Raw genomic sequence first — 13111 nt, forward strand, 5'->3', positions numbered from 1 at the left:
GAATCTAAAAATTTGTAATATTTGATATGTAGTTCAATGGAAAAGAGGGCCTTTGGGATTAATGTGATTAATGTTATCGTTTGGTATGGTAAGACTTTCGGATTAATCATGTTACGAGTAATGTATTAATTTAATTAATTATGGGCGTTATAAGTCAAATAAAAAATGATTCAGCCTAATCAGTTAGGTCAAAAGACTAACCAACTTACACAAAAGTTAGTTAATTAAAACTTTCAAGTTTTATTTTAAAATTTAAATTGTCTTGAACTACAACATGCACAACACTACAATATTAAATGTATGTGGGATTATAAAATAAATCATAGACTAATAAGAGTTTTTGTTTTAAAATTTAAACTGTCTTGAACTGAACTATGCTCAATACTATAATATTAAATGGGAGTATAAGATTTACTTTATATAAGTGAAATAACTCACTTTTTTCTTCTTCTCCTGATGTGGGATTACAAAATAAATTATAAACTAACTAGAGTTTTATTTTTATATGGTTAAATGGAAGTTAGCCAGTAAAGATTTTTTTAATTATTTAAAATTAAGAAAATCAACATGAGAAATTATGGTTGAACCATTGAATCAGTCAAACCGAAAACGGTTTAGCCTAATCGATAGGTCAAAAGACCAGCCAACTTATATAAAAACTACTTAATTAAAACTTTTAAGTGTTATTTTAATTTTAAAATTTAAATTATCTCGAATTAAAGCATGCATAACAGTACAATATTAAATGGGAGCATAAGATTCACTTTATATAAGTGAAATAACTCGCTTATATTAATGGGAGCATAAGGTTTACTTTACATAAGTGAAACAACTCACTTTTTCATCCTTTTCGCGATGTGAGATTATAAAATAAAATTTAACAATTGTTTGGATGGGAAGTTTATTTCTAATCAAGCAATCATAGTTGTTTAATCATTAATCAAATCAATCTTTAGTTTATTTTGAATTAAACAAATCTAACTAATATATTTTGATAAAACTGTTAAAATTGCAGTTAAGCCAATGAATCAATCAAACCAAAAATGATTGAGCCTAATCGGCTAGGTCAAAAAACCAATCAACTTATACAAAAATTAATTAATTAAGACTTTTAAATTTTATTTTAAAATTTAAACTATATTGAATTGAAACATGCACAATACTACAATATTAAATATGAGTATAAGATTCATTTTATATAAGTGAAACAACTCACTTTTTCCTTCTTTTCCTAATGTAGGATTATTAAATAAATCACAGACTAATTAGAGTTTTATTTTTATATGGTTAAATGGAAGGTAGCCAACGGAGATTTTTTTTTAGTTGTTTAAAATTAAGAAAATTAGTATAAGATATTAAAACTCTTACAATGCTCCTCACTAAAACCCCTTTTACTCATATAATATATATAGATAGATAGATTTTATAAAACAAATTCATAAATGTGAAACGTTTTAAATGTATGTAAATTGAGTAGATATAAACCAGAAACAAAGTGCTAAAATTTTCAAAACTTTCATAAAAAATAAAAAAATATAAAACATAAAATGAAATAGATTAGACACATCTAAAAAGTATATTTAGATTAGGTATATAAAAAAAAAGTAAACAAATTTCATTACAATATTGCCAAAAAAAAAATTGACTACAAGATAAAAAAAACACAAGACCCAAAAAGACTCAAAAATTAGTTTTGAAAACTAATAATCAAACAAGTTTTAAATTTTCAAATTTCTAAAAACTATTTTCAAACTATACAACTCAGAAATTAGTTTTTAAAACTCATAACAAAACAATTTTTGAATTTTCAAAACTTTTTTCACAAAATGAGGGTGCGTTTGGTTAAATTTTCGAATCAAATTTTCAAAATCCAAAACCCAAAACCTATTTGGTTTAGGGTTTTTTGAAATCTCATTCTAAAACCCGAAGCCTATTTGGTTTTGAAAACTCATTCTAAAACCTAAAACCTATTTGGTTTAGGATTTTCACAAAATTAATTTTGTTTTGTTTTCAAGTATTGGCTGAATCATTTTTTATATTTTAGATGTATATGATTGAGATAGACTTAAACAGTAAACAAAATAGATAAAATATTAAAATTGCATTAATTTTTAAATTGGGCCATTTTTTAATTTTTTGTTTTAGTATATTTCTCATTATTTAGTAATTTTATTAAAAGTTACATTTAAATATGAAACATTTTAAATGTATGTAAATTGAGTGGATGTAAAATGAGAAAAGAAATATTAAAATTTTAAAACGTTCATGAAAAATAAAAATAAAATATGGAGTGAAACTTTATCTTATAGATTAGATTAGATTAGATATATCTAAAATATAAATTTAGATTAGATTAGATATATCCAAAATATAAATTTAGATTAGGTATATGAAAGAAGTAAACAAATTTGACTATAATATTATAAAAACATTTTAACTATAAGACAACACAGTCCAAAAAAACTCAAAAACTAATTTTGAAAATTCATAACCAAATAAATTTTAAAATTTCTAATTTCTAAAAACTATTTTCAAAATATATAATTCAAAATTAATTAAAAAACTCATAATCAAAGTTTTTTTTTCTTTAAATTTTCAAAACTATGTTCACAAAATTTCCTTCCAAAATTCAGTCTCAAAACTAAACAAAGGCAGTCCTAATCGCTCATAGAACCTATTGCCTCGTTATCTCACGAAGGGGTGTGCTGAAGGACGAAGGTGATGCGGAGTCTCTCTCTCTCTCTCTCTCTCTCTCTCTCTCTCTCTCTCTCTCTCTCTCTCTCACATTTTGCAATGCGTGGATTATCTCACATATCTACAGCGGAAGAGGAAGCAGTGTTTTGGACTCTGGTAACAGTTTATTCCTGTTAACCAATGTCTTTTAAAATGTTAATTCGGAAATGGTGATGAGAATTGACTTTTTTTTATCCAATTTTTTGGAATTCTTATACAAGTGTATGTTTTGGAACGTAAAAAGCTACTCGTAAAGAAACGATTACATTCCCCTGATCTTTTTAATCCTTTTACAATCAACCCTTCACAATAAGTTTAAAAACACAAAACTAATCTCATAAACCATAAATAGAATAATCTGAAGTGAAATTGTCTCTTTTATAGTGAGCTCTGCAATATGATATGTATGGTGAAAATTAGTTTCCATGATTAATTCTGTGATGACTCTATGTTAGTAGTATTGTTGATTTTTTTCATTATTTTATAGTCACTTACATTGTTTGGAACCAACCATCATTACAAATCCCTCATCATCTTTTTGAATCCTTAGATTTCTTTTTTCCCTTCTTGTTTATATGATATTTTTAAGGTTTTGTGTGTGATTTTGGGGAGTGGGGAGGAGGCTGGTGCTGTGGGTAGGGGAAGAGGAAATAGTGATATAATGACTTCATCATACAAAAACAAGGGGGGCAAAATAAGAAATTATGTAAAATAATTTGATCACTCAGCCAACCCTGTTAGTCTATTTAACTGTCAACTGAAGGGGTAAATTGAAATGCAAAAGTGAACCTCTAGGCAGATTAATGTCATTTTAAAAACCTTCAGGTTCTGTGATTTTATCAAACCTCAAGAGAGGTTTGTGTAATTTACTCAAGAATTTATAGATTCAAAGTGAAGACCATGCTAAAATAAATAAACAAATAAAATTGTGAAAATTGAAGACTAAATTTGTAGTACCTATTTTAAATTGATAGTTTATTCAATTCATTAATTAGTTGGTGACGAAGAAATGAAATTGTAAAGAGATATGGATGCTACTTCATATTTACTACAGGTAGATGTGTTCCAATTAAGAAAATTAACTACTATTAGTAGTTTGTTTGACACATAAAGAAAGGGTTTGCATCAATAACTATGATTCTAGAAAACATTTTGATGCTCAATATCGAAAATCACAACCAATTGAATCTCAGCATAAATAACCAAAAGATTCAAAACATTTGACAAGGATTATTTGACGAAGCCCACATGGAAACATTACAAAATAACATCTAATAAACACAGACCATGACAAGCAACACCTTATCATCCACCAACCCCAAAATGTTTGGCTTAGTAGGAGGAGAAAACAACCAAAGGGCTTATCACCCAAGAGGTCACAGGTTCGAATCTCACGAAGGCCAAACATTCTAAACCTTGGGGTCATTGGAGATTTGCTTAGTCATTAGACCAAGTACATGTAAGTTGGCCCAGACACCCGGATATTTAAAATATATATATATAATAAAATAAAATAAAAAATAAAAAAACCTTATCTTCCACCATCAATTGGTGAAATGATATGGTTTGCCGCGCTATCATAAGCTGCTGAATTGCTTCTACTATCACCATCACCATAAGCATCTGAAAGTTGATCTCCAAGCAAGTAGTGAGTCTCTTCTAAATCTTTGTTGTCATTTACCCATGAATGTTTCTCCATCATTCTTAATCCCTCTAACTCCATTGCCACTTCCTTCGTGGCTGGCCTTTCGTCACCTTTCACTCTTAGGCATCTCTTTGCTAAAATAGCAACTTCCTTTAGTTGGTCTGCGTTTGATACATTCATCACCTGTTCATCAACAATTTCAAACAAGTGATCTTCATTCATTGATGATACAAAATGCACTGCTAAATTTCTCTCTAATTCAGGCCTGTTGAAAGAAAGTGCCTTCTTGCCGGTTAGCAACTCCACACGGGCAAAAACACATTTTTGGCCGTTCCTTAATACTACTATTTTTGTTTTTGTTTTTTTTTATAAATAAAAAATAAAATTGTTTTGATATATTATTGTTTTTATGTTTCCATTTTGATTTAAACCACTTTTCAAAAAAATTGAGATTTTTATTTTTTATATTTTTTTTATTTTTAGTGAATTTTTCTAATATTTTGGCATGATTTGACGACCTATCGACGACTCTAATCCTTCGATCACATCATGAGTTTTGTCCACCACCATGCCACCTCTACCATCCACCATATCGAAAAGGGGAGTGAATGATTTGTCTATTCCCTAATTTATCAAATTTAAGAAAATGACCCCGAGCCCCCATTGATATCAAGTCTGCAGCATTTAATTACAAATTTCATGCCCCAACTTCACGGAAAATTTTTTGTTTCTATAACATGAATTTTTTTTTAGACAATGAATTTCAAACCCTGAAATTGTTTTCAAATTTATGATATTTTTTTTATTTTTATATCACTACTCAATTTTTTCTAAATGGTATGAAAAATCAATATAATTGTAATTGGATACAAATATTTCATCAAACAGTCGAGCACGAGATCTTCTTAGTGCATTTTTTTAGCTATGTTTTTATGTTTCGAGATTTCTATGCCGCTAAATTCTCAGAAATTCTACTTTTATATTTTTTATCAACTAATATATATATATATATATAATTTAATTTATGTGTTTTTTCGCACCACAGTAACTTTCAAATTTCAATCACTTCCTAATTTCTGTATCAACAAATTTACACTCACGCACATTATAATCCCAAATAAACGTCACCAGTAGAAGAAATTATTCGATGGTCCTAAGGCATTATCAAGTAGTGTTCTATAAAAGTTGTAATTAGTGAAAAAGATGATATTTATGATTTTGTATTACGATATGAGAAACAAGGAGGCATGAAAAATAGTGATCGGCTACTAGCCAAAAATAAGTGATGTCCCTTAGCATTCAATAATTTTTCACCCATGGGGTTCACTACTGCTTTCTAGTGTTTGATTATAATTTTCATTTTTACATGTAATAAAATAGAAAAATAATTATCATCTCTTCTATATTAAACAAAGTCACAAATATACATTGAGAGTTTTACAAAATAAAATGGTTCGAATAATTGAAAAAGGACAAATGATGAGTCTCACTAGACCTTCAAAATTCTGTAATATTGAAATATGAACATAAGATAAATAGGGGTGTAAATTTGGCCCAGCCCGGCTCACTCAGGCTCAGGCCAACCTATATTGGGCCTCACTGGCTCCCGCCATAATTTGGGCCGGGCCGGGTCACGAGCCAAAAAATTAGGCCCAGGCCCAGGGGTATTTGGGCCTTGGGCAGTAGGGATGACAATTTCAACCCGGCCCGCAGGGACCCGATCCCCCAACCTTGAATAGAATGGTTTCTCCCCGAAAAATACCCCTGTGGGGACGGGGATGGTATTCAAAATTGAATCCCTGATCAGTTTCGGGCCGAGGACGGGGATAGCTTTCGCAGCCCCGGACCCGGTCCGGCCCGTTCCCGTCCCCGGCCCCATTTCCCCGATGTGAAATTACTGTTATGCCCCTCTATATATATATAAACCAAACCCTAACATAACACAACCCCTCAAGCCTCATCGTCTCTCTCTTATCTCTTTCTGGGTCTCTATTTCTCTCTTTCTATCTCTATCTCTCTAACCCTCTCATCACCACCATCGATCGATCTCCCTCCCTCCGTTGTAAAGATCATCAAACACTCTTTAACACACATACACACTCTCTTTGAAAAGCTAGATTCAATCAATTGCGCTTAGAGAGAAGAATTCTAAAGAGAGATAGTTGCAGAGAAGAAGAAGGCAGAGAGTGGGCCAGATCTGTCGCCGTCCACCGCCACTGTTCGCGACCACCGCCATCCTCAACACCACCGCCGCTGTCTTCCCTCTACTCTCTCGCTTCTCTCTCCAGATTCTCCCTCTCCTTCCTCTCTAGATCTAGGGTTTAGAACCCCTAGGTCTGTGTTTCCAAAATTTAAGTTTCGTTCTGCTTGTGGCTTTTCCAGATCTGTGTCTTCCGCCGCCGTCAATGCCATTTTCCTGATCGTCGATCATGAATCCGTTTGGCGTGAGAAACTTCGTTTCATCCTCAGCGGCACAACTAAGACGTAATGTTATGGTCAGATCGGAGATGCCGATGGTGTATGTATATATATGTCTCTATTTGTCCATTTTTTGGATCTCAGATCTGTAACCTGTTGGTGTATGTATGTATATGTCTCTGTTTGTCCTTTTTTTTTTTTTTTTTGATCTGTGATGTTGAAAATGAAACAATTGATAATGATAATGGATCTGTTGATAGTGTATGTATGTATATGTCTCCATTTTTTTTTTGATCGGAGATGCAGATGGTGTATGTATGTATATGTCTCTATTGCGATGTTGTTGTTGTTGTTAATGATGTTGTTGATAGTGGATCTGTTGTTGATGATGATGTTTTTGGACTGGGGAATTTTCGGGGTCAAGGAAACCCGATCCCGATTAGGGAGCGGGAATGGGGACGTTAATAGGTTCCCCGTCGGGGATCAGGGCCAGGAACGGAGAGGTTTTCACAATCGGGGATTGGGGATGGGGAGTGTGATCCCCGACCCCTCCCTGGCCCGTTGTCAATCCTATTGGGCAGGCTTGAACAATTTTTTTGTTTTTTTTTATTTTTTCTACCAAAAGTTTATTATTTTCCACTATAAAAAACACTGGGCCTCAGGTGGGCCAGGCCTTGAGTGGGCCGATGGGTCGGGCCCACGGGATGGGTTGGACAGGCTGAACAAGCTTCAAAATGATGCCCCAAGGCCTGGCCCAAGGTCTTGGGCTGGGCTTGGGCCCGAGCTTAAACGATCTGGGCCCACCTCAAGCCATCTACGGGCCGCAAGTCATTTTTACACTCTTAGAAATAAATTAAATTCTAAATTGTTTTTCACCATTTCCACAAGAAAAATGATATACAAGTCCATATTTTAGACATTTTCTAGACCTAATGATGTGTAAGTTATATGATCGGTTGATGATTAGAGATATGAGAGAGTATTGACTTAAATATTCTAATTGATTGGCACATCATTTGGTACATTATTAGGCTTGAAAAATGAGTCTAATTTTTGAAAAAGTCTACTAACTCAGACTTACCCATCTATAATTTTTTGGGTGAGTAATTGTATGGTGAAAATTAACTTATGTAATGTGAAATTTATGTATAATCTATGTAAAATAAAATGTGATAGAGATTAATTTTTTTTTAATAATTTATGAATTGATAGGATGAATTTATAATAAATTTTTAGAGTTGAATAGTAATACTCTTTTCACAAAGGCACAAATTGTTGCTATTGGACTAGAATGAGTGGCGATGACTTTTTTTTTTATCAAAAGAGTAATTTCCATTAAAGTAGCCAAATGGCACTTACAAAGATATGAATCCATCCAACATAATCTTACACCATCAAAGGAAGGATGAAAATCAAAGAAAAAACAGGAGTAAACCTATGAAGAATACCCAACTGCACAACAAGTGCTTGTGCTCATACTGCAAGCAGAGGCCAACAAATGGCCGTAGAGCATGCCAATGACATATCATAGATTACAACCACAATGTGGGTAAGCAACACTAAGCACAGATGGATTTCAGAAACAAAATCAAACCAAAATAAAACATATACAAAAAGAATACCATAACTCAACCGCAAACCGGATTGGTAGTAGATCTATCCCAGATCTACACCAAAAAAGTTGGAGGAGGAGAACCCAGGAGGCCAAATGGTGGAGGCGGTAGATCCGGCGAGAGGTGGAAGGTATGGTGACGATATGGTGATGGCGGCGCCAATGTGAAGCTAAGAGGAGGGGGACGACGGATCTGGTAAAGGCTTCGGCTGGGGTAAGGCAGAGGGGAAGAGGAAGTGAAGAAAAACAGAAGAAAATCCACCATAAGAGAAAAACAGAAGAAAATCCACCATAAGGGAAAAATACCTCACAAGGAGGAAGAAGATGGAAAGCAAAGCTTCCAAAGCTTATTGACCAGAGATGGCAGAGGGAATGGAAGAAAGAAAGGGGTAGAGAGGAGGAGAGAGGCGGCCGGAGGCCTGAGCCTCCCTCCTCCACCCCAACGATGCTCAAAAAATGAAAATTCTAGAAGCAAGAAAAAGGGTTAGAGAGAGAAGCTCTATGACTGACTCTAAAGTATAGCTGTCAAAGTTCCACTTGATTCTTATTTTTAACTTTAGTCCAATCAATTCATCCCCATAACTAAAATGGAGTGGCGATGACTGATGCCCCCGGACCCAGAGTGATCCATTCAGTAGGTCTTTCATTTTACAAATCAATCAGCGGCGCTAAAACAGTTCATATTTGCCTGGAATTTTGGACTTTAATGTGCGAAATGTGAAAAAAAGCTATATATTTATTAGAATAATGTTATAAATACAAAATTTATACATAATAATTTGACTTATTATAAACATTTTATTTTATGATAAAATATTATTGAAGATGTATTTATTTATAACAATAGTATTACTATTTACTCTTATTAAATTTTTTGTATAAATTTTATATATGAATAGAATTTTTCTATTGTTATCCTTTTTGGATTTTTTTTTATTTTTATTTTTATAGCAAAACCTAGTGTAAAAATATAAAAAGTGAAACGATGATGGTATTCAAGATGTAGTGGCCATTTTTTTGTTTTTTTTTAAATGATCTGATAACAGGTATCATTAAGAAAATAAAAGAAACATAATATATTTTTTGTTAATTAATTTTTTTAAACATTTTTATTACTATTAAAATTATTTTAAATTACAATATTAAGAGATTGTTTAGAATGATTTAAATAAGTGTAATTTTTTACTTTTTACGAAAAGATATTTAGAAAAGTAAAGATTTGATGTGATTCAAATATGTGCACTTATTTAGAGAATGCCAAACAAACTCCAAATAAAATAATGTTTGATCCACCAAATTTTACTCTGTCCGAATTACCCAATTACCCAAATGAATATCTTACATGTAAGATATTTATTTTTACCTAGTCAAAATAAATATCTTGCATACGAGATATTTATTCAATTCAAACTAAACAAAATTTGATAGGTGTAACAGTACTGCACTAAATAATACTTTAGAAAGCACTTAGACATTTTTTACCATCAACTTAACCAATACTAACCTCAAGTTTTTGCCAGGTGAATAAGGCTGGGATTTGAAGATTTGTTATCTTTAAGGTTTTATAAGGTTTTATGTTTGACTGCCCTTGTTAGTATACAAAAACTTTTAGGTCATGTTTGTTTAGCAAGGTAAGGGGTCGGATTGGATTAGTATGAGCGTGGGTCCCACCTACACATTGTTTGGTGATAATTTGAGAGAGCGATTAATAGTGTGAGGGGCTTAGTAATCTCCCTCGAGAGAGGGATTAATTTGGTTAGATTTTAAGTAGGATTAGAAAAACACTAAGTTGATTGAGTCTATTTTATATTAAAAAAAAATTATTTTTTTAATTATATTTTTTTTATCAAGTGCACCTGTTTATTTTAATATTTGTTTTAGTTTTTTTTAATATAAAAATATTTTTTTATTTATTTTATATAAAAATAATTTAGCAATCTCATCACTAACCATCTGCTACACTACCATCAAAACAAACATACTTTTACTTAATTCCCTCACTAACAATCCCCACATTAATAATTTATTTATTAACCATCCTCTCACTAACAATCTCATCCAACTTAATCTGTCAGACAAACATAACCTTAGGGTCATAGACACTTTGCAAGGTGAAACTTAATATGGTGTAAAAAAAAAAAAAAAAAAACTATCATTAATATGGTGTAAATTGATCTAGAATATTCTATTTATAAAAGGGCAAATTGCAAATAAAACCCCAATATTTAGCGTGTTTTGCAAATTAAATTTCAGGTTTTTAATTTTGACAATTAAAACCCTGGAGTTTATTATGTCTCACAGTGTAAGCCCCCTCGCCCATCTCCGTTTCATGAAGTAACGGAAAAAGCCATTTTTGGCACCTAAACCAACCCAAAACGACGTCGCTCCTTATTAGACCCATATAAAAGGCCCCAAATCCTTAATTTCACTAATTAGGGCTACAAGCCCTAATTTCTTTTATTTCATCGATTTAGGGCAAAGGGGGTTGTTGCAATTTAGAAGAAAATATGGACCAAGGTTGAAGTACTGCTGCTTACTGTTATTTGGAGTGATGATTTATACGATTTCTTTTGATTCTTTCTACTTGTAATTTGTATATGAAGTTTTTTCTTTTTCTTTTTCTGATTCTGTGAATAAAGTAATGGCAAACTCTGTGTTTGTATCTTACTTTATTGCATGGATATGTGTGTGTGTTGGTTACTTTATTGTCTTGGATGCTTTGTCAAATTTTTTATCTCCATTAATGGACCACTACATTGACTGAGTGGTTGGACCACTACATTGACTAAGTGATGGACCACTGAATTATCAAATTTTTATCTCCATTGTTGGTCCCATGCCACATGTTCAGTCCATTGATTTTTTATGCATTTTTGGTTGTTTGTGATATATTTGTTTATTTGTGAATGCAGCAATGGATGATATATAAATTTGAAATTGGTTTTACATGATAGTGGGTACTTTATAGATAGTGATGGTGGGCCTAGGAGTTACTTTGGGGGTAAAGTACATGTGTTTGATACTATTGATGTTGATACATTTTCTGTGCCTGAGCTGATATTTATGATCAAGAGGTTGGGATATGTGATTACAAACAGTTTTTTTTAAAGGATTCCCACAGAAGATCTGGTTAGAGTATTAAGAAGATTAGGTACTGACTAAGGTTTTTTAGAAATGTTTCAATATCTGGGCTCTGCAAACACCTTAGAATTATTTGCTAAGCATTTGTGCCACACAATATAGACACCTCTTATCCTGTTTTGTTCCTTACTGATGTCCCTGTAAATGAGGATGAAAATGCTCAACATCCTCAGTATCATGATTATGAAGATGAAACAAACAGTGAAAATAAGGAAAATGATGACTCATCAGATAGTGATTTCTTAGCTAGTAATGAGGATAAGGATGACCCTACTGAGGATCATGTTTGATGGTAATGTAGAGAAGGAACCAAATGGAGAAGGAGGCAATGCATTTGAGAAATGTGTTATGAATGATGGGGATTCATCTAAGGAAGAATTACTAACCCCTGAAGGATATAGTGAGGAGGGTAATGAGAAGCCAAAGTACCTTGAATTTAGGCTTGAGGTTGATATGGCTAAGTTTGAATTTAAAATTGGAATGTTGTTTAATAATGCCATTGAATTTAGAGATACTGTGAGGAAATATACAGTGAAAAGGGGTTATGATGTCAAATTCACAGAAAATGAGACATGGAAGGTTCAAATCAACTGTAGTGATGGGTGTGAGTGGAGGTTTTATGGCTCTAAGATGAGTAAAGAGAACACATTGCAGATTAAGACATATAAACCTACACATACTTGCAACAGAAGTTACAAGAACAGACAAGTAACTAGTGCATTTTTAGTATCTAAATATGTGAATAAATTCAGGTCCACCCCTACCTAGAAAATAAATGAGTTTAAGGACACTATGAAAGATGATTGTGTTGTAGAAGTACCCGAAATGAAATGTTACAGAGCTAGGAAACAAGCATTGGTGCAACTTGAGGGAACAAATTCTAAACAATATACAAAATTGTGGGATTATGCTGCTGAGTTGATAAGGACCAATCCAGGTTCAAGAGTTGACATCAATATATGGAGGCCTCAACTTGAAATTAAGCCTAGGTTCCAAAGAAAGTTTGTGTGCCTTAATGGAATCAAAAAAGGGTTTTTAGTTGGTGTAAGGCCATTGATTGGCTTGGATGCTTGTCATTTGAAAGGACCTTGTCAAGGACAATTGTTTGCTGCTGTGGGATGGGATGGAGGTAACATGATTTATCCAATTACTTATATAGTGGCTGAGAGTGAGAATAAAGAAAGTTGGACTTGGTTTGTAGAGAATTTGTTTGAATGTATTCGCACAAGTACAGAGCATAGATGGACTTTCACCACTGATCAACAAAAGGTATATTTATGTTTAATGGTTTTTTCGTTACTCTGTTATGTTCCTTAATGTTTTTCATTAGTCATGGTTTTGACATTTATGTTTTGCAGGGACTGATTCTAACTCTTGAAGAATTGTGCCCTAAAGGCAATTATAGGTTTTGTTTCAGACATCTTTATGCAAATTTTAAAAAGGAGTTTAGAGGGAAGGAGCTAAAGAGTTGTGTATGGAAAGCTGCAAAGGCATATATAAGGGTTGATTGGAAAAAGCATATGACTAAGTTGCATAGTGTAGATAGTAGAGCATATGATTAG

General features: G+C 32.6%; 2 protein-coding genes across 2 annotated transcripts; one reads left to right on the forward strand and one right to left on the reverse strand.

Moving 5' to 3' along the window:
- Nucleotides 1-4264: 4264 nt before the first annotated feature.
- Nucleotides 4265-4600, reverse strand: LOC145822056 (wall-associated receptor kinase 4-like). The gene has a single exon (XM_082918638.1). It carries the CDS (start codon nt 4598-4600, stop codon nt 4265-4267), a length of 336 nt encoding a protein of 111 aa, XP_082774764.1.
- Nucleotides 4601-11813: 7213 nt separating this feature from the next.
- Nucleotides 11814-13111, forward strand: LOC114293142 (uncharacterized). The gene is made up of 3 exons (XM_082918639.1): nt 11814-12301; nt 12389-12818; nt 12908-13111. Exons 1-3 carry the CDS (start codon nt 11814-11816, stop codon nt 13109-13111), a joined length of 1122 nt encoding a protein of 373 aa, XP_082774765.1.

The sequence above is a fragment of the Camellia sinensis genome, chromosome 3 (assembly GCF_055761805.1).
Source record: "Camellia sinensis isolate YWXY chromosome 3, ASM5576180v1, whole genome shotgun sequence".
Lineage (NCBI taxonomy): Eukaryota > Viridiplantae > Streptophyta > Magnoliopsida > Ericales > Theaceae > Camellia > Camellia sinensis.

Coding starts and splice junctions, on each gene's coding strand:
- LOC145822056 (XM_082918638.1), bottom strand. CDS start 4,600: ATGAATGAAGATCACTTGTTTGAAATTGTTGATGAACAGGTGATGAAT.
- LOC114293142 (XM_082918639.1), top strand. CDS start 11,814: ATGACCCTACTGAGGATCATGTTTGATGGTAATGTAGAGAAGGAACCA. Junction 12,302..12,388: donor AAATATGTGAATAAATTCAG/GTCCACCCCTAC, acceptor GAAATGTTACAG/AGCTAGGAAACAAGCATTGG. Junction 12,819..12,907: donor TCACCACTGATCAACAAAAG/GTATATTTATGT, acceptor TATGTTTTGCAG/GGACTGATTCTAACTCTTGA.